The 21,496-nt window shown below is 37.3% G+C and overlaps 7 protein-coding genes across 10 annotated transcripts; 1 reads left to right on the top strand and 6 right to left on the bottom strand.

Annotated features, from left to right (window-relative positions):
* Positions 1-22: 22 nt before the first annotated feature.
* LOC109124487 (ras-related protein RABG3c) lies at positions 23-1,638 on the bottom strand. The gene is made up of 7 exons (XM_010489153.3): positions 1,465-1,638; positions 1,331-1,357; positions 1,144-1,243; positions 798-944; positions 619-699; positions 394-539; positions 23-297 (listed from the first exon to the last, which is right to left on the bottom strand). The coding sequence occupies exons 1-7, from the start codon at positions 1,515-1,517 to the stop codon at positions 231-233; spliced, it is 621 nt and encodes a 206-aa protein (XP_010487455.2). The 5' UTR covers positions 1,518-1,638; the 3' UTR covers positions 23-230.
* Positions 1,639-1,754: 116 nt separating this feature from the next.
* LOC104765441 (ERAD-associated E3 ubiquitin-protein ligase HRD1A) lies at positions 1,755-4,897 on the bottom strand. Of its 2 annotated transcripts, none has more exons than XM_010489152.3 (8): positions 4,625-4,897; positions 3,883-4,450; positions 3,562-3,738; positions 3,244-3,393; positions 2,912-3,117; positions 2,678-2,837; positions 2,199-2,379; positions 1,755-2,115 (listed from the first exon to the last, which is right to left on the bottom strand). In XM_010489152.3, exons 2-8 carry the CDS (start codon positions 4,413-4,415, stop codon positions 2,008-2,010), a joined length of 1,515 nt encoding a protein of 504 aa, XP_010487454.1. In that variant the 5' UTR covers positions 4,416-4,450; positions 4,625-4,897; the 3' UTR covers positions 1,755-2,007. The 2 variants fall into 2 exon arrangements, with proteins under 2 accessions (XP_010487454.1, XP_087357979.1); XM_087501853.1 differs by having other exon boundaries at positions 2,678-2,840; positions 4,625-4,845.
* Positions 4,898-5,057: 160 nt separating this feature from the next.
* LOC104765440 (large ribosomal subunit protein eL37x) lies at positions 5,058-6,359 on the bottom strand. Its single transcript, XM_010489151.2, has 4 exons — positions 6,224-6,359; positions 5,982-6,117; positions 5,388-5,489; positions 5,058-5,284 (listed from the first exon to the last, which is right to left on the bottom strand). The coding sequence occupies exons 1-4, from the start codon at positions 6,224-6,226 to the stop codon at positions 5,238-5,240; spliced, it is 288 nt and encodes a 95-aa protein (XP_010487453.1). The 5' UTR covers positions 6,227-6,359; the 3' UTR covers positions 5,058-5,237.
* Positions 6,360-8,339: 1,980 nt separating this feature from the next.
* LOC104765439 (uncharacterized) lies at positions 8,340-12,038 on the bottom strand. Of its 2 annotated transcripts, none has more exons than XM_087501849.1 (15): positions 11,886-12,038; positions 11,606-11,672; positions 11,418-11,495; positions 11,253-11,320; positions 11,085-11,167; positions 10,903-10,985; positions 10,641-10,806; positions 10,514-10,575; positions 10,132-10,436; positions 9,846-10,045; positions 9,440-9,769; positions 9,128-9,352; positions 8,970-9,032; positions 8,815-8,887; positions 8,340-8,729 (listed from the first exon to the last, which is right to left on the bottom strand). In XM_087501849.1, exons 4-15 carry the CDS (start codon positions 11,317-11,319, stop codon positions 8,674-8,676), a joined length of 1,713 nt encoding a protein of 570 aa, XP_087357975.1. In that variant the 5' UTR covers position 11,320; positions 11,418-11,495; positions 11,606-11,672; positions 11,886-12,038; the 3' UTR covers positions 8,340-8,673. The 2 variants fall into 2 exon arrangements, with proteins under 2 accessions (XP_087357975.1, XP_087357976.1); XM_087501850.1 differs by having other exon boundaries at positions 11,606-11,666.
* Positions 12,039-12,596: 558 nt separating this feature from the next.
* Positions 12,597-14,411, bottom strand: LOC104767549 (putative F-box protein At3g16210). Its single transcript, XM_010491559.2, has one exon. It carries the CDS (start codon positions 14,110-14,112, stop codon positions 12,964-12,966), a length of 1,149 nt encoding a protein of 382 aa, XP_010489861.2. The 5' UTR covers positions 14,113-14,411; the 3' UTR covers positions 12,597-12,963.
* A 1,185-nt stretch (positions 14,412-15,596) lies between these two features.
* Positions 15,597-16,361, top strand: LOC104765438 (uncharacterized). Its single transcript, XM_010489149.3, has one exon. The coding sequence runs from the start codon at positions 15,730-15,732 to the stop codon at positions 16,180-16,182; it is 453 nt and encodes a 150-aa protein (XP_010487451.2). The 5' UTR covers positions 15,597-15,729; the 3' UTR covers positions 16,183-16,361.
* Positions 16,362-16,391: 30 nt separating this feature from the next.
* On the bottom strand, positions 16,392-20,798 carry LOC104765437 (kinesin-like protein KIN-13B). 2 transcript variants are annotated; one of them, XM_010489148.3, is made up of 12 exons: positions 20,344-20,798; positions 19,865-20,083; positions 19,310-19,480; positions 19,093-19,194; positions 18,916-18,993; positions 18,727-18,808; positions 18,262-18,421; positions 17,872-18,174; positions 17,548-17,766; positions 17,114-17,459; positions 16,955-17,020; positions 16,392-16,874 (listed from the first exon to the last, which is right to left on the bottom strand). In XM_010489148.3, exons 1-12 carry the CDS (start codon positions 20,479-20,481, stop codon positions 16,695-16,697), a joined length of 2,064 nt encoding a protein of 687 aa, XP_010487450.2. In that variant the 5' UTR covers positions 20,482-20,798; the 3' UTR covers positions 16,392-16,694. The 2 variants fall into 2 exon arrangements, with proteins under 2 accessions (XP_010487450.2, XP_010487449.2); XM_010489147.2 differs by having other exon boundaries at positions 19,310-19,483; positions 20,344-20,748.
* Positions 20,799-21,496: the final 698 nt, after the last annotated feature.

The raw sequence follows: 21,496 nt of genomic DNA, 5'->3' as shown, positions 1-21,496 counted from the left end.
ACATTAATGACATCTTGCAAAATTTACCACAACCTGAAGAGATTAAGAATGAAATAAGCGACCAAAAAATCCATACAGCAAAAAAGGTAAGGAGCCCAATTCGTTTTAATTGCAGAAAGAAACAAAGGTGCTTATGCTAATCGATACACATCATGATAATGCCAAAAAAAACAAAAAAGCTCACTCTTTAAAACACAAGTTCTTTCTAATAAACCTTGCAACAAAGTTGGTTAGCATTCACAGCCAGTTGATCTCTGTTGCCGAGCCCCAGCTACATCAATGGTGTCCGGAAGGTACCTGCGAGGCATTAAAACAAACAAAACCGAGAAAAGTTCAAAGCATTTTTGAGAGTTGAGATGATGTAGGTGTTTTGCAAAAAGTGTTTGGACTTACACTTCTTCTTCAGGTTCATTCTTGAGAGCATTTTTGGCAATGCATTCGAAAGCTGCATCGACATTGAATCCTTCTTTGGCTGAAGTCTCGAAGTACGGAATGTTTCCCTTGGATGCACACCAAGCCTTTGCTTTTTTCTCAGAAACCTGAAAGATGAGGTATCTCTATTTTAGCATAAATTTGTCAAAACTCTTACTTCACTTTAGAGAGAAGGATCTTATTTACCACTCGGCTCTTTCCACCGTCAACATCTGTCTTGTTCCCCAACACAACAAACGGGAAGTTTTCAGGATCCGAAGGACTAGCCTAAACACACTCAATAAAAACCAATTAAGTCACTGATATCATATAGAAAACATTCCAAAAGAATATGATACAGTATGTATGAGGATGTTGTTTGTAACCTGGATCAAGAACTCTTCCCTCCAGTTGTTAAGATTGTCAAAAGATTTCATAACATTGACATCATTCACAAGAACACAACAGTCCGCTCCTCGGTAGAAAGCAACACCCAGACTTTGAAACCTTTCTTGCCCAGCAGTATCCCAAATCTATACATGGGAACACAACATTACTTTATTCCTATTTGTATTTGAACACTGAAAACACTCATCTTCTTCTTTTGATTAGAACTTGGATAACTCTTTCTCAAAACCTAAACTAACAAACCAAGAAACTACACTATGAGCAACAAACCTAATTAATCACATATATATAGTATTAGATAAACACACTCAGTTAAATTTTTACCTGCAAAGTGAACAACCTGTCATCGATTTGGACCTCTTTGGTCAAGAAATCAGCTCCAATGGTAGCTTTATACTGATTACTAAATTTCCGATTCACAAACCTAACAAAAGAAGATAAAAACAACCGAATCACATAACAAGTAAAAATCTCAGATCCTGAGGAGAGGAGTATAATAGAGAATACATACTGATTCATCAAGGACGTCTTCCCAACCCTGAGCGAGCAAAACGTAATAATCAAAAATGTGTCTCCATCAATGAGCATCAAAAATCAAAAAAATCCAGAGAGAATAATAAGACAAAATAAATTAGGAAAATTTACCCACTGTCTCCGAGAATAATAACCTTGAGAAGCACTCGCCGCCGAGAAGCCATTGATGCTTTTAGACAAGTAAAGTTTAGATTTTTAGAGAAAGTGGTTTGTTGGTTCTTCTTCTCCGAGGGTAAAGGCACGAAAGTATTATTGGCTAATAAATAGTTACAGAGGCAGCCAATAACAGCAATACAAATATTTCACCTTTTTATTTTAACCCGTGGATATCGTTTGGATATTACATACTGTTTTAGATAATGGCAAATTATAATTGGAAGAGAACAATGCAAACGCAAGAATTGAATAGTAACAATTGTTTATGATTCAGTCTGTTCATATTTTTTTAGTCTCAAGCTTTTAATTTCTATGACAATGAATTTAAAACATGTACACTTTTTTTTTTTTTGTTGGGGAGAATCATGTTTTTTCTTTTCTTTTCCTCTCTCTCTCTCTCTCTCTCTCTCTCTGGGAAGAACCGCCAAGCTTTCTCCTTTCTCTATCTGCTCTGCCTCAGTTCCATTACCTGAGTCTTGCTTGTTTTTTTCACTGCATTTACTCTGCTGCATCCGCAACCGATTTTCCTTTGTTATCTGGTTCGCTTGTGGGCTCGGTGGCTTCCAGTTTCCTTTTCTCCAGAAAATGAAGTCGGTTTCGCAAAATCTACACCAGAACGTTACTGATATGATTATACACCATCTACTAGAAGCTATTCTCGAGTTTCACATTACTGAGGGACGACATACCTCGAGGTGGGTCTCCAGAGATTTTCTCATTTCTTCCAGCTTAGTCTCTGACATATTTGCATAGGCTTGAGAGTTCTCACCAGGAAGGCTGTGTTGAGGAAGTGGAGACGGGGTAAAGGATGAAGGCTGAGTTCTATGTGATTCAGTTGACACTTGCTCTGTACCAGGAATACCCGGCGACCTTAACACAAAAGGGAACAACAATATTTGTCAATTTATCCCTCTACCACATTGAAAGGAGTTAAATGAGAAGATAGCAAAAGTTAAAATAGCTGCAGAACATGAATCCCCAGTAATATGAAGATCACATGTACATGTATCCTTTGATCTTATTCAAATCCTAAAGCTTCTAAAGAATCTTAGTTCGATATTTTCCTATTTAGACCATGCAGTCAGAATCCTACGGAACCTAACATTTAAATAACCTTACAAGTTCTACAACTCGGAACCAAGCAGATAGTCAACAGATCAATACGTACCATGCTACTGTTTTTGCAGATGGGTAAACCATTGATTTCCCGTACATGGAGGCTGCAGAGGCAGCTGCTTGAAGCCTGGCGTGGTGCCTGCTCAAATTATCATTGGAAAAGCCAGCAGAAGAACTTGTTTCGGAGCCCTGGTTACCTGAGCTTGATGTACCTGCTTCGATGTACACAAAACTAAACTCAGACAATGTTTCATGTTCCAATATCAAGATGCAGCAATATGCTTACCCTGTTGGGAACCTTGGTGTAATCCACGTTGGCCTGCGGCTGCAGTTGTGGCATTCTCAGGAGGTACAACAAGTGCTCTGCAAGTAGGACATGTCTGCTGTCGCTCCAACCATGATCGAAGACAATGCACATGAAAGAGATGCCCGCATATTAGTTTCTTCGCATTTGTCATCTCTTCACGGCATATGATACATGTAGCATCACTTCTGCATATTAGAAAGAAATGAAGGACCAATGACATAAGAAGCCATCCAAAATGCAGAAGGCCAAATTCAAAATTGTGCCTACTTTTAAGTGGAGTCATAAGAAAGAATGTGATATCTGAAACTTACGCAACAAGTTCTTCAGGAGTTGCATCAGGAAACCTGTCGTTCATATTGGACGTGATTTTACGATAACGAAGGTAATCGGAAACACGAATCTGGAAGTTCCTGAAGGTTTCGTAGAGCTCCCGTAACAAGTGCAAAGGCACACCATAGTTCCTAAACAGATAATAAGAATATTAGTAAGTCCAACAACAAAGAGTCATCTACCAAGTCTGTCTAAGCATCTTTGATTCAAGATGTTTCATTGTGCATTATAGATTCCTTAATAAAATATAACTCGAACAATAAGAGAATAATATGCAGTAATTGGATGGAAAAACTTACATGAATATGACAAAGAAGAAGCAGATATACATGGACAAGTGAAGCAGGTCACGAATAAGCTCCAGATAGAAAGTATAAACTGGTTTCTTCTCCCATTGACCATCCATGATCATATCAGTGACATAGAAAACATACTTCACAAAAATAGCAACAGTTGTTGTCGCCAGGATCATATACCTATAACAGAAACTTATCATCAGCTACACAATATCACAAGTACAAGTGTCTTTGGTCATCCTAAAGATCAGAGAGGGAACACTAGCACTAGAAAAACATATGATAAGATGAAAATTACACTGAGAAGCAGCAAAAGCAACTTACTCAAATGAGAAGAAGAGAGAAACGGAAGCCTGGCGAGTCTGAATCAAGTGACGAACAGAACTGTACATAAAGAGACTATCCACAAGAAGAAGGAAACCCATAAAAGAGACAATACGAACATGAGAGAGCTTAGAAACAGAAGGAGTAGTCTCAATGAATTCAACTCTTTTCTGAGCAAGCCAATGTAAAGCCTTGATCAACAGAAGAGTCACAACCAAAGGAAGAAACCCACTAGAAAAGTCCTGTCGAAAGATAGTAATAGCAAAGAGAATCTCCATAAGCTCTCTCCAAGCTTGCTCATTTAGCCTCTCGACTTCTGCTTCCCTAAGTGATCCCAAGAAGACGAATTTGACCAAATGCCAAAGACTAAGCATAAGAACCAAACACATATTGAGAAGCAGCACCAAACTGATCTTTGAGGTTGATAAATAAACCGTAGCTGGATAAAACTGGCCTCTACTGCTGAAGGCATGATAAATTACAGCCAGAGTCGCTGTAAAACTAAGGCCTGCGTATGTTCTTAGTCGTATCATCTTCTTCTTCTTCTTCAACAATTTCAAAGATAGATCTGTGAAAAAAATTATAACTTTGGAAGTAAGGAGCGGATTCAAATCCAACGCACAAGGGAATCAATCGAAGAGATCGAATTAAAAGAAGCAAATTTGAATTGATCCAATCACTAATTGAGAAGATTGACAAGAGAATTGTTAAAAACTCGAATCTTTGAATAGAAAATATTAACCTGCAGCGAATTGGGAGGAAGGATGTTTTCTAGGAGAGAGAATTAGGTTGATATCGGAATCGCGAGGGGAAGAGAACGACAGTGACGGCGGAAAAAAAAAACAACGATGCGGAGGAGGAAAGAGCCAGTTCGCGGTGTTTCTATGTTTTTCCGATTAAGACCAATTTGTTTAGTTCTTCTCTGCTGATTTCTATAATTCCAATTATACCCTTGCTTTCCTTATTTATTACATCACTACAAGTGATGCAATTTATTGTATTTAAGTGTTTCATTACTCGATTGGGTTTTAATTTTTGGATTAACAAATAGTGCAAAGGATTTGGATTGGTTTGCATAGGCTAAGGTGAAAGAATCCAACATGATTAGTCAAAACCGGGACATCAATGGATGTAATTTGTAAGAGGGGAGGTATGAAGAAGAAGGCTAGTTGAAATGAAGCTGCAAATGTAATGATATTTCAACAAAGTTCAAAACTTTTTTAAGTGAATAACAAAAACGAAACAAAACCCATAAAACATAATGTATCAGATCCTCAGGAATTGTGCAATCTTCAACTAGATGAGTACGAAAAAGCTAAGTTTTACTCCTTCCTGCGATTACTTGTACTGCCTCTTTATGCTGACGAAGCTGCTGCCTTGTTTCTTGGCTTGGCTTCAGTACCTAATTAAACATATAAATGCACAATTTAAATCCCCAATTTGAGTGGTGAATTAGAAAAGAAAACTCAAAATCAATGAGAATCAATGTAAGATTAAGTAAGTACCTTCTCTGAATCCAGTCTTGAACCGACGGGGAACATTACGGAGATACCTCATCCTTCCGGTACCAGTAGTCTTCCTCCTGATGGCCTTCACACTCCAGTTGTCTATATAAAATCAAAAGAGTTTAATAAGCATTCATTGATCTTGCAGCAATCACACTCGTTCATATATAAACTAACACACTAGTGGGACTATCAGAATATACAACTATCAGAATTGACTAGTGGGACTATCAGAATATGCAACTATCAGAATTGAGTTAAGGGACTAAAAAATGCACAACAAATCTCTCTAATTTGAACGGTAATTACAATAACACAACAAATCCTTTGTATCAAAGACATCCAAGAACAGATAAAGTTACTACACTTCAAGAAATGATCACAACTAACAATCAAGTCAATAGAGCTACAGACACGTACGTACGAATAGATAAAGCTTGTCCTTCTGATTACACAAACTATGCAAATGCAAAACAAGTTCAAACGAAGCACTGACCAAAATGGAGAATGAACATTAGCATACACTAATGCAAATCTAGATCGAGAAAATGAAACAGATTGGGATGTAAACACAAAAAATGAATAGTTTCTTACAAGTCCTCTTGCGAGCAGCAGGGTAAGCACAAGCCGAGCAACGACTCTTCTGGATGTGGAAACTACGACGACCACATCTCACACAGAGAGTGTGAGACTTGTTCCTCCTCTTACCGAAACTTCCTGTTCCCTTTCCCTGAAATACTCAAAAAAAAAAGGTCCACAACAAAAGATCAGAACAATGGTTCCAAGGGTACAATCGACGAGAATGAGTAGCGAGAAGAGAGAGAGAGATCACCCACCATTGGAGCGAGTTGTGTGCAGAGAAAACCCTAGGATTCGGCTTCAGAGAAGAAGAAGAAGCTCATCTTTTAGTGACGGCCAATTTATATGAAGGTGCGATTTCTGTTTCTAGGGTTGTAGTTAAATTAATGGGCCTTTGTATGTAACATAAATGGGCCTAATTGCAAAATTGTAACTTATTTTGCCCATCAACAAGGTTAAACAAACTTTTCAAACATATAGAAAGTATATACCTTTTTGTTTTTCAAAGATTATTTCTGCTGGATTAGTTTTATTATAAAAGAAAACCATTTGAAAGGTGATTTAAAAATTTTATACACCAACAAATGTTTTTTCTTTTCTTTTCATGTGAACTTCTGAAATATACATTTATTATGGAAGAGTACAACTAGTGTTTAAACAAACACACTAACCTCCTAAAACAACCTGAGGATAAGTTATAGAGAGACAAAAGACGACAAAAAAAAAAGTTATAGAGAGACAAAACACACTGCTAATCCTACACAGAAGCAACGATTCTCTCATATTCAAACATGTCCTGCAACCAAAAGGGGTAACCTATAGCCACATAAGATTGACCAACAACATCTTTTGTAGCACTTTGAGCTTGAAGAAAAGCTCCTATGTTATATGAAGGTTCTTCTGATACTAGTCTCCTGTTTTTAAGTTTCTTCAAAAGCATCATAACTTCAGAGAATCGATGACGAAAAGAATCTCTTGTGTGGTCTTCCCACTACATTGACTAATTGAATCTCTTGTGATGCAAAGATGATGTTGTCCATCTTGTGGCTATGCCATGCTCTCCATAGACCATTGCAAACACTGTAGATTCACCTCCTCTTTACTAGCCATGTTGGAGAATGATTTCCTACTATGTAAGTATGTAACACCACATTCCCAACAAAATCCCTCACCACCCAAGCACACCCTCCTACTTTCTTGTGCTTATTCCAAGAAGCTCCAATATTACACTTCATCCAATTATGAGGTGGCCCTTTCCAAGTTGGTTGTCCATATACAGCTTCCCTTTCATTTAACCATTTTGCTTCTTCGTCAAAGGTCTGTGACACAAATCAACATCTTCTTGGATTTTTTTTAATAGTATCTAAAGGACAAAACCTCGAGAATTTCTGTTCTTCCACAGTCTCCATAAAAACAATGACAAGGTTCTTCTAATATCCACTGGAATTGAAATAACCTTACTCGTCTTATAAAGATAATGAAGGTTTGAGTGAACCGAGAGCAAATCAAAGCCTTGGTTGGGTGAAGGAAAAAGGGATAAAGCCCAGAATAACCAGCTTCACAGAGACCCACCTTAAAATCCATTGAAAATTTCTGATAAGGCAGAGAAGAACCATAGAACCCAGCAGATTCTCCATCAGATGAGAACTAACCATTGAAGTATCCATCATCATCACTTTTTTCTCATTGAGAGATGCTGGTGTAAACAACTTTTTTTAACTATATCTTCCTCTGCTGGTTGCTCGCTCCCCAAGAGAATCCCCTTCCCTTTTGTCAACGTCAGAAGAGACCAAAGGTAGAGGTTCCAATCTAAGAAAGGATTTTGATCCCAAAAGATCGTTCTTCAATGCCTGCAAGGTGGCCTTGATCTTTGACTAACCTTTTTGTACCTTCAAGTCTTCTCAAATACGATCTCATATGATCACCAAAGTCAGTCGCCAATTTAGGTCTTCCTGTACCAAATCTAAATCAACTTGGCTCTCCTTTACTACAAAAAGAAGATCTGGTTGAGGAAATAATAAGCTCCGGCTTAGAAATTGGAATCTCCATTTTGTTCCTGTCGTATAGTTAGATTCTTTTCTCGAATGGCCTGCGATCTAACTGGACAACTATCTTTCTCATGTGTTAACCTTTGAAAGGTGAGACAACGTCCTTTGAAGTAAACCACCTTTGACCGACGCAGAGGCTTGGAAACGTCAAACTTAATTTAACTCTCACGTAATTGTTGATTGACCGGGATCATGTTACGGATCTAAACCCACACCATGATGAATTGAAGGTAATCTCCTGGGGGGATTTCAATCCAACGATCGATTGCAACTGTCCACTCACTGAAGATATGAACTCCTTTATCCAAAATTAACTCCATATCGCTTTTATGATCAGATTCTTTATTGATTGACAATCTGGATTAAGAACACGACCAATAAACTCTGAACATTAATCTCACTAGAACAGAACTCCGGAAAATCCGGCAACACCAACAAACACCAACCGAAAACTTTCTTCCACAAAAACCAAGTCTCACTTCAAGATTGTCCCTAGACAAATTCCCAGAATCTAGAAAGATGAATAGATGAACCCTAGCCTCCCAAGAAGGTAAACACGATACTGTAGATCTCTACTAATCCAAAATAGGATAAAAGCTCAGTAAACGGTTCCTTAGTCATCACTCAGCAGCTCAAATATTTTGCAGTCAGAGGCTCAACTAGAAAAAGAGACCCGGAGCTCGCCCCATCCCTTTTGGCATCTTACAGTCAGTATCTGTCAAAAGAAAAAGTTTCGTTGATGGTTAACTTGATAATAGTTTACAAAACATTTAGTAAACAGGATAGAAGTAATTACATACCATCTCTGATATCTTTGATTTGATAAAAATGAGGAGCTATTTCACTTAACAATGTGGGACTGATTCCTGTGACCTGATGAGATTTCCAAAACTGTGTTACTCACCGAGAAAACAGTAATAAGAAATGTAAAGAAAAGAAAACAGATGCAATATACCTGTCGCATCGAATTTGGAGAACTAAGATCCGAATATACCACAAATTTCGGTTTTAGAATAACCTGAAAAAACATTTTAAAAAAATCATTATTGCATTCATTTTCAAAACATTTCGGTAAATTTTAATGAGTTAGCTTTTATTATACCAAACTCTTACCTCGTATAACGTGGATGATGAGTCAATGTGTTTCTTTACATAGGGACGCTTAAGAGATTGATAAGAACCATCCTTCGAAAGGGTTGCACATGTCATAAAAAACCCTGAAATGATGCATTTGGTTATCGCATCATCATTTCTGTTGGATGACACTTCAATTTGTAGATCTCCTAAAATCTTTTTCAATGTTTTCCGCATGCTCCTGGCGTATTGCATACACGACACCTAAAATATCCACGTGTTATCAAGTTAGAGATAATTTCGGGAAACTACTTTTACTGATAATAATAAACCAAGTAAAAAAATACTTACGTTCACTTGGTTATCTGAGCACCAATCTTCAGAAAAGTTCGTTTCTCTCCAAGAATCATATATATCGAGCATGGCAAGATGATCTGATACTTTATTATCAAAGTTTTGGTAATCTAACCCACGAACAGCAACCACCATGGAAGCAATAGTAATGATTTCTTCAGAACATCCATATTTTTCTGAGCAAATAATCATTTTCGCCACCCTTGGTTCGACGGGTAATTCAGACATTTTGGCCCCCGACTTTGTTAGCAAACCCTCCTTGTTAATGGCACCTAATGCATACAACAGTTCTAGCATGTCTGCTATACTTTGTGGCGGAAAAAGTCCCTATACAATTCAAAACCGGTTACAAAATTAAATATAAAAATAATCTTTTAAGTCACCAGTCATCAAAAATTTATACCTCCATTTCCTCAAGGACTTCACGCATGGTCTTATCTCCACGTTTGCGAGGGGTTATGCTCTTAATCACTGGATTAGAATTCCGAGAAACCTTTTCGAATAATTCCGTTGCAAATGAATGATTGGCATCAGAAGGTGGGAAATCAAGCTTGTCCACCAGCTCCCTCACAAGGTCTAGAGGTGATGTTGTTACACCTAGAGCTGCACAAAAGAAACTGTGTCAGACAGAATTCTATTTTCATATTCACTTTTTTCAAAACATGAGTTTAGAAATTGAAGTGGCTTACCCAATTCGATGCAAGGAGAAACTAGAACACTGTAAGGCCGGTCTTGTAGCAGATGCTTCAACCTTTCAGTGACCCACAAAGTAATGTCACTATCTGCAATATTCTCTCGTGGGTAGTTCTGGCCTTGCTTGCATAAATCGTCATATGCTCTGATGTTAAGGCGTGACAGTAGAAAGAGTTCTAACTCGTTCACAAACCGGGCTGTTCTTGTTCCTACAAACCGGCAAGCTGCTTCAGAAATCACATTTCTAAAAGTCTGGCGTAGTTCTGCAATTTTCTTGTCTGGTATCCGTCTCTTCTCAAGTCTGAAATAAAAAAAGAATGAAGTAGTCACTAGAAGTAACAAAGAAGAGACCAACTACACAGTCATTTTTGAGTTTACCTATTGCAGAAGGCATCTATTGTACCAACTACATGCAGCACAACAGGATCTATATCTGCAACCTATAGAGAGAGGATGCAAAAATTAATCAAAGTTAATAGTAACTTAAAGAGAAAAAGAATAATACCTCAGTGAGAGCTTGAAGCTCTCTAGTGAGCCAAGGTTGAATGAACTTTTTTTCGTTTATAAGCATTTTCCAAAACCGTGTTAGGTGAACATTATCGGCAGATGAACTTGGATTAGTGTTTTTGTAACATTCCAGTCTGAACCTATGCTCCTTGGTAAGAGGAAAACTGCAAAAGAAGAGGTTAATCGTCTAACTCAGAAGTGTTAAAATAAGGGCGTTCAACAAACAAACAAAAAGAGCAAAACAAACACATTACACTTGCCTTTTTCTATTTGGATCGAAATATTTTTTGTCATAACAGTTGTACTCTTCATCATAGTTATGAAAAACGAGCTCACTTTCTCTCTGCAACCAACATATAGATGAACAACGCAACCAAAATATAGATGAAGAAAGGAGAATTCTCCAAAGACATTGTTGATGTAAAAAACTATAATTTCTAACCTTACAAAGTGGGCATTGTACCGATAATTGTTCCCGTGATTTCTCAAACCACCACTTGTTGATACATTCAAAGCAGAAAGTGTCTACAATAATAACAAAACAATGTAATCTCCTAATAAACTTACAAGTCACAATGAAATGAAAGTAGATAAAAGTATATAGACTTACGTAAACAAGTGGAAAGGTAGGATTTGTCAACAAAATTTTCAAAACATATAGAGCATTGCTCCTCCATCCTAGATTTAAAATGATTCAATACCCAAACTCTTTAGTAACGTAGAAATCTAGTCAAAACAAATATCAAAGAGGGAAAGATTGTATGAGTATACTTACTGTTTACGATTAGCTGCTCAGGGAACGTGTTTTCAAATCTAATTGAATCACTCGCCGATACTGCAACTTTTGAATAATCTGCATATGCAAAAAACACAACAACAATATCAGAACCACAAAAGTAATCCAAGAAAACAATCTCCTATCAACATAATACTAAGGATAAGGATCAAGATTGTAGCCTATACTGTTATAAGGATCGTTGTGACTCTCGTTTCCAAAGCTGATAGATTTCCTGACTCGCCAATGCTGCAACTTCTCAGGAGTAGAAGAAAGAGACGAATTTTCAGAAAGATAGAAAGACCTAAGTACTTCAACAACAATATATTAGAAAAAAAAAAGAAAAGAAACGACAAATTTAGAAGAAGAAGAAGAACAACAAGAAGAACAAGAAGAATAACAGCAAGTAGTGAAGTAGAAGAAGAAGGCGAAGAAGAAGAAGAAGAAGAAGAAGAAGAAGAAATAGACATTATAGCTTCCTCGTCGCGTGATGCGCCACTCCAAGAGCCGAGCAGAATCGCGGCGAGAGAGAGAAGTAACCTCGGAGACTCGGGATTGGGGAAAATCGATTTTTAGTTTTTGTTTTTTTCTTTCTTTTTCAATTTGATTTTACCCAATCTTATTAATTAATAATCGTCCCTCTAGATAAAATATAATGAGATTATGAGATTTGCCACACGTGTTAGCTACTCAGGTGGCGTACTCTGTTTCCATTATTGATTATTTTATTTTTTGGTCAAATTCATTAATTCAAATATTTTCTGTATTTTATTTTTTGGTCAAATTCATTAATTCGAATATTTTCGGTGGAGTTGTAGCTTTCCAAGGACATTATAATATATTATAAGGAACAAGTAGATACACATGTAATTAAGAGCTATCACGGAAGCCTACCAAGTTTGCAGGATGAAACACATCGGGCATGGAATCACTAACCGATTTCCATACATTCAAGAGTGGCAACACCTTGTCAAGAAGTTTACTTTTGCTATAAACTGCTTAGAGATGATTTACACACCAATGGTGGTGGGATTAAATTCTTCAGATATAACGTGAAAGAGTAAGCTGACTCGATCAGCAGACAACAGCTTTGTGTACGTTTTGCATCTTGCTTCATTTCATTGCTGCTTCCTCAAGAGGTGGGAAAAAATGAATTCTATTGAATCTTTGGCAACCATAAAGATGAACAAGACTTCAATATAACAATTACCAGAATAAAAGGTCTTAAATCACTTTCAATAAGCTAAACGTTTATTAAAAAAAAAAAAAAAACAAGCTAAACGTTAAAACAACAAAATCCTTCGGTCATTGTGAACACAAAATCGTAGTATTTGATAAAGATGCACAAACGAATTATTTTGCATTTTTGAAACATGTTGCTCCTCCTGGAGCTACATAGATTTGCAGTACTCATCTTTCCCAACTCATTTTCAATCCAAAATGGAGTCACTTTTCCAGCAAATATTGTAGAATCTCGAATCGAACCTGCAGAGGAACTCACTCAACATGTGATGGAAACCTATTAAAAAACCTTCAAAAGCCTAAACTATAAAGAAGCGCCAGGAATAGGGACAAGTGTTTCAACATACGTCTGAAGAGGTCCACACCTATCACTAGTCTGAACAATTCTCAAACTTTTGTCCTCAAAGTTGTATGCAAGCAACTTTGCTTCTCTTCCAATATTTACTAAACACAAAAGCAATCCCGCATAGTTTACCGCAGACCTTAGCCAGCACTTAGTAATTTGATGAGCAACTGAGCTTACAACAATGTCCCGTGAGAGACTGAGGATCTTGTTCCAAGATTTGATAGTACCAGTGTTCTCCTCCTTTTCATGTTGGGCAGACCAAACGATGAGATCACCACAAGACAAGTCAACCCCAACAGTACATAGACCTCCTGTCAATCCCACAACAGCATGAGGAAATCCTTGACCAGAAGTACTTGGACCTGGGCAATAGCTGAATGACTCCGACACCAAATCAAAGCACAAAATCGTTTCAGTCAAGGCTACCTTACGATCACGATCGTAGACCTGCCAGTAGATGTTTTGACCCACAAGGGTTCCAGGTAGTCTCATGTGGCACATGGAAAAGTTTTTTAAAGACGGGAAATCAATCAACCGAGACACACCCGACTTCAAGGATAACACTTGTGCTTGAGAGCAGCTGCCTTCTTTCATACTGGGAACCAAGACAAGCTTATAATCTTGAGTAGAGTGGTCATACCCAAAACCCATCTCAGCCCAGTTATTGAGATGCCTTGTTTGTATTCTTCTGAATTCTCTCAAAGCCGGGTTCCAAATACCAAAAGTATTATCTTCAAGATCTAAGCAAAAGAGTCCATGGCAGTGACCAATCAAACCAGAACTGCGGAGCAAGACTTCATCTCCAATGTTCAACTTAACAACCTCTTGGACTATCATCTCTGGCGGCTGCTTGCCAGTAGTAGTACTAGTTTCAAAAGAAAAGTGGCAGGGTTGAGTTTGCCAGCCACGGAAAGACATGATCCTCGTTGGGGCATGACTCATGTGCTGTTTAATAAATCTCTCGTCTTGGAACAAGGACAACCAACTCTTACAGACACATCTAAACCGTGCTAAGTCCTTAACAGGAACCCTAGCGAGTATTTCCACCATTAATTCAAAGGGAAGCTCCCACCTCATCTTCCGAATCCGACGACTATTATATGACATACCTTAGCAATCCAGCAAAGCAAAGCTTCTCCGACGGGGAATTACTCTCCGAACTCCTTCTTCTTTGCCTGAGCTTGGTACTTGCTCCGATTCCAGTAATTAATCTCTCTCTAACTTCTTAGATCTGTTCTGTTTTTTTTTTCTTTGACTCGAACTGATTTGATGTCGGAAAAGCTCTCTGTTTTTTTATTTTAATTTATAAGCAAAGATTTGCCTTCTAATCCGACCTAGGAAAGGAATTGTCAAAGTCTCCCCCCCCCCACTCTCCAATGCTCTCAGTTGGTTTAGACTAAAAATCAATTTTGAGTTGGTGGTTAAACCAGACCAGCCCGTTCAGTTCTGTGGTCTCAGTTTACTTAGCTCCGAATTTTCCTTTTCGTACAGATAGTTTTAACTGGACCAGCTTGGATCTGGACAGTTGGCAGCTTCTCAGCCGCTAGATTCAAATCTAGTATATTTTAAAAAAAGTAAAGAAAACCGTCCAAAGCTTTATCTTCTTCTCACGAAAAAGAGTAAACTAAAAAAAAAATGTCCCATATATAACGGGAAAATATAAAATCTTTGCCATCTCAATTTATTAATACTTTCTATGTCCTTATCTTATTAATTTAATATACTATATAAAAGTATAAAACACAAAAATATTAAATATATTTATATTTTTTTTTATCTAATAAAGTTTAATCAATAAAAAACAAATACTGCATAATTCAAATAGTCAAAAATATTAAATTAAAATAAATTTTGCATAGAAATTTGAGAAAATTTAATGGCAAAAAAACAAAACAAAGAGTCTAAAACATAAAAAAGAAAACCCATATACGCATACTACATACATCCGAAGTACTCCATACCAAAGGATCATCCAAAGAAATCATATTTACGTATATTGTAGCACAATTTGGTTAACAATTTTAAATCATGCATCCACCACAACCCCGTTCTTAGTTCTTACAAATGAATCATTTCATCTCTCATCTCACAATTTAAATTTTGCCTGGTTTTTGTGTCTAGCCAATTCTTTTTTTAAGATTACAATCATGTGTGTAAAATAATTCGACCCCTCCCATATGGCACAAAAAAAAAAAATATGTATATATATATATATATATATATATAAATTCTACAGTATATCAGTTTAAGTGTGCGGTTTTAAGAAAAAAACATAGGTAGAATATCCAAGTTATTTAACTCATGAAGTAGGCCCATTGGTCAAGCTTATGAAACATGATTTTTTGACAAAGAGTACGGTTTCTTGACTCTTGCACAACGGTAACATCGGTACCGCATATACGTGATCCAATATTAAGTCAATACTGTTAACTTTAATTTAAGATCTTCAGATAAGCAAAAGACATATATATTATAACATATGGACAAAGAAAAAACAAGACAAAAGAGAAAGTTTAAATTCCTAGACATGACAAATTTTCACTTTAGCCTTTTTGATGCTGAGTAATAGACACAAAAGGTGCATTCGCAAATACTATGAAGCTAAAGTAACATATCAACACATTAATAAAACATATATTTTGATTTCTATGACTTCAAAATGATTTATATATATGAGAGAACATTGATCTGCCGACAAGAACATATCAGTTGCATTGAAGAGAGATGTTTCAGAAAACAAACAGTTTCTTTCATAGAACACTTCACAGTCTCAAGTCCATCATTCTCCGAGCAGGTATGAAACTCCCTAGACCAAAAACTCACTTCCCATGTACATTTTGCAGATCAAATTCTCTCGATGGAGACAATATCTACGCAAGTTTCCTCAACATTTGGGAGTTTGATCTGGAAAACAGCATCGGAGGTCCATTAAAGTTGGAGCACAAGGTTCAAGAGCAAGAACAAGATCAGCAAGAGAAGAAAACAGAACCTTGCAGTTCCCGTTCATCAAGAGACTGTGATACTATGGAGAAGAAGATTAACAAGATGTATATGATTGAGACTGGAGATATAGAGCAAGCCCTTGACGTTGAAGAGGCACTTCATTACTATTCTCGTATTAGAAGTCCCGTGTATCTCAATATCGTTGACAAGTTCTTCACTGATCTCTACTCTTAACCTATCCAAATGGTATTGGAGTCCTTGTATTATCATGTTCTTGATTTGTTTGATTTTTAGTCGACATCATTTGATGGTGTATAGTTTCTCAGTTCCAAGAACTTTGATGCTGTGAAACGATGAACATTGTTCATCACGTTACTGTTTGAAGCTATATAAATCATCGGTTGGAACTCATACTTCAAGAACACCAAATAATATGGTATATATAGAAGAAGGCAAGCTCATTAATAGCACAAATGCAATATTACATAGGTATTTCATCTTCTGCAATAAATCCATTACAAGAATCTGATAGAATTCAAATTGCAGTATCAAGAACCGACTGCATCTATTACACGTATGAGAAACTCTGTAATCATCCGTAACTCTTCGCTGTAAAGTTCTCAGTAGGCTGTAAACAGATAAACTTCTGATCTCCAGTCCAAGCCAATAGGGGGGCACAACCGCACAAGCCCGAGATGAGGTCGATAAAAGGAGGACCAGTATTTACTCGAGAGTCTGATTATAGGTCAGTATCCAGTGGTAGAGACCAATACATTGTGCTCCCTAAGGCGTTTCTGGAAATGAGCAAGACGGTTCTGTAGTTGGAGTATACCTGCAGCCTTCTGAGATAGAATTGTGTTTAGTCTTGAAATGTAACCATCTAGCTGGTTTCCTGGTTGGTCTGCTTCAACCAGCAAGTTCATCTCCTGTGCAGGTGATTTTAAAAGGGATGTTAGAGAATCTTAGCTTAAGCCATAGAACCGAAACCAACTGACCAAATTCATACCTCTTTCACGATGTTCATCGTATCCTCAACTTGTTTACGGTGTGCATTCACAAGGTCTTCTTCTTCCTGGTAAAATTCACGAGAAACCATTTATGTATCAAAGATGATTACGGCAGATATTGACTTTTTCTGATAGAGAATGCTTTAGCTGAATGTTACCTGCAGAAGTGCATTTAGGTTGTCATCAGAATTTGACTTCTTCATATCGGGCCTTGGCATATCTCTTGACTTCATCTGAATAGTAGGTTTCGGAATTCTCTCCTGTGCCATACCGGTATAGGACGGCTCTAGTTTCCCATTTTTCTTCCACATTTGTTTCTCTTGCTCATAATCTGATGCATCAAAGTCATCGTTCTCTTCAGCCCACATCTCATTCACGTCATCATCATAGTTGGTTGGAGTTGGAAGTGCAGCCGACAAAGGAATCTTTGTGGACTCCCTTAGGTTCATGGTCGACGATGATACATCTTTCTTAGAGGCGTTTCCCTTTGAAAGACTCTTAACCCTACAATATTCATAGTTTATGCAAAATTTTATGAGATGCACGAATTAACAGAAGAAGACAATATACAACAGCAAATGAATAAGCCAACCTGTCTGCGTATCTTAACGTGTTAAGTGTGTGCTCACATGATCCAGAGCTTGGCGATATGCACGATATCATTACAGTACGAGAATTTCCCATGAAGGAGTCCCTGAGAACTTCGGTTAACTTACTGCCTCTAAAAGGGATGTGACCTTGATCATTATCCAGAGCTCTAATACATTCCTTTAAGGCGAGTAAGCTCTTATTGATCTCTGCTCCTTCCAATCTGTGTCATATAATACAAACAATGTGTCTAAGCAAATAGTTGGACACATAATTCAAACTGAACAACTTGAAAAGTGTCATTATAAGATATGGTGTAAAGTTTTACCTTGTCTGCTTGTCATTGTCTGTTGTGTCTGCACCACGTTCACTTCCGGCAAGATCGATGAAAGAAAGTTTGCCAACGAGGCGAGGGGGCTTTGACTGATTTCCCTCAGCTGACTTTTTTATTGCGAGCTGAAGTATAGCATGGGAACGAGAGGATTCTTCATTTGCACCAGTGGTTCCAGTGCTTCTTGTAGCACTTCCTCTCTCAATAAGCTCCATAATCGCATCTGTATCAGATACTCTGTACTCTTGCAAACCAACGATGCACACTTGCTGCTTACCATCCTCTCTCATGCATAGCTTCCTACAAAGATAAAGAAAGTTTAAATACATCTACATAATAAGCATTGCAGTCAAGATCTAAAACTGCGTAAGATGCCTTTCAACTTACTTCCTCTCACTGAGGAGATCATATAGCTTTCCTCCATAAATCTCAAAAAAGCTGACAAACAACTGAAACCCTTGGTTTCTGTATGTGTGGTGCATCAACCTCAGGATGTCCCTTGAAGCCTTAAGAGGCAAAGGCTTCATAGTATAGGTTTTTCCACTACCTGAGAGGCAAACATAAAACCGAAGATGGTTCACATAGAGAAAATGAGTAAGAATATAGTTAAAGCAGACTAGTCTTTGCGTCTCATAAGTGCATGTTGATTATCGCGTTTCAAACAATTTTCACAGTTAAACTGAAGAGGCTTTTACATGCACAGTTTGGGAAAGTAGAGTAAGCCTTAACCTCCCACAGCAGAAACGCATGCCAAATACTTTAGATGGTGGATCTTAAGGTCTTGCTATTAGCTTGTCAGATTTTCCAGGAAAGTGATCTTGTGTATCTATGATTCCTTTGAAGATAATTTACCTGTTTGCCCATATGCAAAGCAAGTGGCTTTGATGCGCTGAAATATTAGGGGGACGACTGGCTCCACCGTCTCACGATAAACCTACAGAAATTTGAGAAATAAGCGCCAGAATAGGAACTGATTATAATGTAAATATCGTATTTAGTCCATAATTATATTCAGTCCTGTTACTTTCAAACAGCACTTACCTCATCATTTGATACTTCCTCATCAAGAACGGCATCAAACACAAATTCATGCTTTTCAACATAAGCTGTTAAGTCAACCTGCAATGATAATGTAATAATAGGTCATTCTTAACTGTCTTGCTACGGTGAGGACTCGGACAATTGAGATTGCATAAATCCAGACCACCAGAAACTGACCTTCACTTTTGTCTCATGAACTGTTAAGCAATTGGAATGGGTGTCAATAATGTCTTCCTCGTTTTTTGTCGACTCCTTCTTGTTAAGTGGTCTCTTACGTACCTGTTCTCAAGCGATAAAGGGAACATCATGATGCATTAAGGGTTAGTATTCGCAATATACAAGGCAGGGGAAAATCAAGTGATTCTATAAAGGAACTGAAGGATAGAAAACGTACAACAACTTTGATTTTTGCAACAGCGTTCATCTTCTCCTTTTCAGCAGCCAAGTTTTCAGCCAAAACGCGACTTCGGTTAGGCTGCTTGTTGTAAGCTTCAAAGTCATCAAAGCTTTGGGTTTGACTAGGATTGAAAAGTGAGGGGCCATCTAGTTGGCTAGAGACTGGAATCTGCTGATGAGATAACCAAGTTAAAAGCCTACACAATATGCCCACAATGCCAAAATGCAGAGAAACAAATAACCAGATGGTGTCATATAATTCATTTATTGGTTTTATCTTCAAATTGGTTAGCAGACAATAACCCATGATATGGTCACAGAGGAAATAAAAGTTCTTTTACTAAAAATAGTCCAATAACCTAAAAGTGCAGTGTAAAGAGTCCACTCTTCCAGCAAGCAATCAATATTATAGATGTCCACCTAAATGCAGCGACATTTAAACATAAAGGTAATAAAAGCTTGAATTGCAGGTCTGCTCTGTTACTAGCATATATGTAAATGGAAATTAAAAGGCACCAAAAAGTGAAAAAGCAACTCTATCTAATACACCTACCTCAGGAAGAAGCTCAGTATCAAAAGAATGCAGATCTAAGAGCCCTGGACTAAACTCAGATTCATCATTGTTCTTCCTCTGGTTGGTGGGACGAGCACCGTATTGAGGAGTAGTGGGTTCCCCGAAAAAGTCATTTCCTCCATTAAACCCTCTCTGAGCATTCTGGTATCCTCTTGTTGCTTGACCACCTCCTTGCCCACCAGCATAGTATCCGTAATCCTGTTTTATAATCCCAATCCCACCATTAAGTTCAAAAAAAAATCTCATTCACTAAAACTTGGGTTCACAAGCCTCAAAAACAAAATTTCCCATAACTTTAGATCGGAGAAATTGATAAGTCTCCTTGAGAATTTTCATTTAATAAGATCTAGGAACCATCTGAACTAACAGATCTTCATAGAAACTCAAAAAAAAAAAAAAGTTCAAATCGATGAAAATATACGGAGGAGGAGAAGAAAAGGATCAGATTCTGGGATTACATTTGCGGATGACTGAAAATGCGGAAGACCAGTGGACTGAAGCCATCTGCCATTGGAGGAAGACATATCGAGAGGGTTATCGGAAAGCTGCCTCTGGTGATGCACCGCCGCTGCGCCAGATCTCTGTCTCCCGTTCATTACTTACCTTTAGCTCGAATCGGAGCTCCAAATGGATCCTTTAAATCGGATCTCGTCTAAACCACAATCCCCTAGCCGAAGCTTTTCTCTCTCTCTGGCTATACCTCTCTCTCTGCTATCTAACCCTTTTTGTTTCTCTATCTCTCTCTCCACAAGTTCAAATTAAAGCGCAGAGAGTAGAGAGAGAGTATTTTTTTGGTTGCTTTCTCTCTCTCTCTCTCTCTCTCTGACGACGCTCCCTTAAACTCGATTTGTATTTGTCGTTTCAAGTCTTCTTTTAATTTATTAATGGTAGATGTGTGGACCAGTTCTAAAATGGATTTACTAAAATATACTAGTATTATATAGTTTATGGGATTTGGATTAACATGATATTTATAGTTACTAATTACTACTATACCTTTATACTAGTACTAATCTTGTGACTTCATATTATGATCTTTTTGGTGAACTCTATTGTTTTCTATTTAAAAACATAAATCTGGTAAGTTTTATAGTAATTTTTATAGTTGACATTGTAAATCAAGTTGTTTTTGAATTCTAAACTAATTGGTAATTTTTATAGTTGATTTTGAGTATTTTTCACATTTACAAAAGTGAAAATTTGTTTTTATATATAGAGTAATCAGGATAGCTTTTCAATTTGTATTGTGTAAAAGTAGTTTTGGTTTACACAAATCCGAATAAAAGTAGTTTAGTCATTACTCATTACTAGTGTAAAGTTGTTTTTTTTTTATAATTGTCAATTAGAGACCGCGATGATTGTTGGTTTTCAAGTTTGAATTTTGCTGTGTTAAAGGAAACAAAAGTGGTCGCCCCACTCTGTTGTTGTCTCTGAGAGAGAGTAATACGTTTTTGTAACAAATATATCAACATGGGATATGTATGTACATAAGAAAAAAAAAAGAGAAAGTGTCGCCATTTATAATAATTAATCGAATAGAAATCGAAACAAACTGTATAGATTTGTGTACTCAATTTAATCGGAACATAGAAGAAGAGATCAAGTCTATTT

This window comes from Camelina sativa, chromosome 19 (assembly GCF_030686135.1).
Source record: "Camelina sativa cultivar CO46 ecotype springtype chromosome 19, ASM3068613v1".
In the NCBI taxonomy this organism is placed as follows: domain Eukaryota; kingdom Viridiplantae; phylum Streptophyta; class Magnoliopsida; order Brassicales; family Brassicaceae; genus Camelina; species Camelina sativa.
The sequence above is the reverse complement of the archived record's forward strand: the minus strand, read 5'-3'. Positions and strand labels throughout refer to the sequence as shown.

Bases quoted from the DNA above. Each gene is read 5' to 3' on its own strand.
- LOC109124487 (XM_010489153.3), bottom strand. From the start codon at position 1,517: ATGGCTTCTCGGCGGCGAGTGCTTCTCAAGGTTATTATTCTCGGAGAC. The intron at 1,244-1,330 runs GTATGTATTCTC...TTCTTTTGTTAG, and splicing joins AAGACGTCCTTGATGAATCA to GTTTGTGAATCGGAAATTTA. The intron at 700-797 runs GTTACAAACAAC...GAGTGTGTTTAG, and splicing joins GGGAAGAGTTCTTGATCCAG to GCTAGTCCTTCGGATCCTGA.
- LOC104765441 (XM_087501853.1), bottom strand. From the start codon at position 4,415: ATGATACGACTAAGAACATACGCAGGCCTTAGTTTTACAGCGACTCTG. The intron at 2,841-2,911 runs GTAAGCATATTG...TGTACATCGAAG, and splicing joins ACACCAAGGTTCCCAACAGG to CAGGTACATCAAGCTCAGGT. The intron at 2,116-2,198 runs GTATGTCGTCCC...GTTCTGGTGTAG, and splicing joins CTCTGGAGACCCACCTCGAG to ATTTTGCGAAACCGACTTCA.
- LOC104765440 (XM_010489151.2), bottom strand. The intron at 5,490-5,981 runs GTAAGAAACTAT...GATTTTATATAG, and splicing joins TGCTGCTCGCAAGAGGACTT to ACAACTGGAGTGTGAAGGCC. The intron at 5,285-5,387 runs GTACTTACTTAA...ATGTTTAATTAG, and splicing joins CAAGACTGGATTCAGAGAAG to GTACTGAAGCCAAGCCAAGA.
- LOC104765439 (XM_087501849.1), bottom strand. From the start codon at position 11,319: ATGGAGGAGCAATGCTCTATATGTTTTGAAAATTTTGTTGACAAATCC. The intron at 10,986-11,084 runs GTTAGAAATTAT...TGTTGGTTGCAG, and splicing joins TACAATGCCCACTTTGTAAG to AGAGAAAGTGAGCTCGTTTT. The intron at 9,353-9,439 runs GTAAGTATTTTT...TGGATATTTTAG, and splicing joins GCTCAGATAACCAAGTGAAC to GTGTCGTGTATGCAATACGC.
- LOC104767549 (XM_010491559.2), bottom strand. From the start codon at position 14,112: ATGTCATATAATAGTCGTCGGATTCGGAAGATGAGGTGGGAGCTTCCC.
- LOC104765438 (XM_010489149.3), top strand. From the start codon at position 15,730: ATGTTTCAGAAAACAAACAGTTTCTTTCATAGAACACTTCACAGTCTC.
- LOC104765437 (XM_010489147.2), bottom strand. From the start codon at position 20,481: ATGAACGGGAGACAGAGATCTGGCGCAGCGGCGGTGCATCACCAGAGG. The intron at 17,460-17,547 runs GTTGGCTTATTC...TGAATATTGTAG, and splicing joins ACGTTAAGATACGCAGACAG to GGTTAAGAGTCTTTCAAAGG. The intron at 17,021-17,113 runs GTAACATTCAGC...GAATTTTACCAG, and splicing joins ACCTAAATGCACTTCTGCAG to GAAGAAGAAGACCTTGTGAA.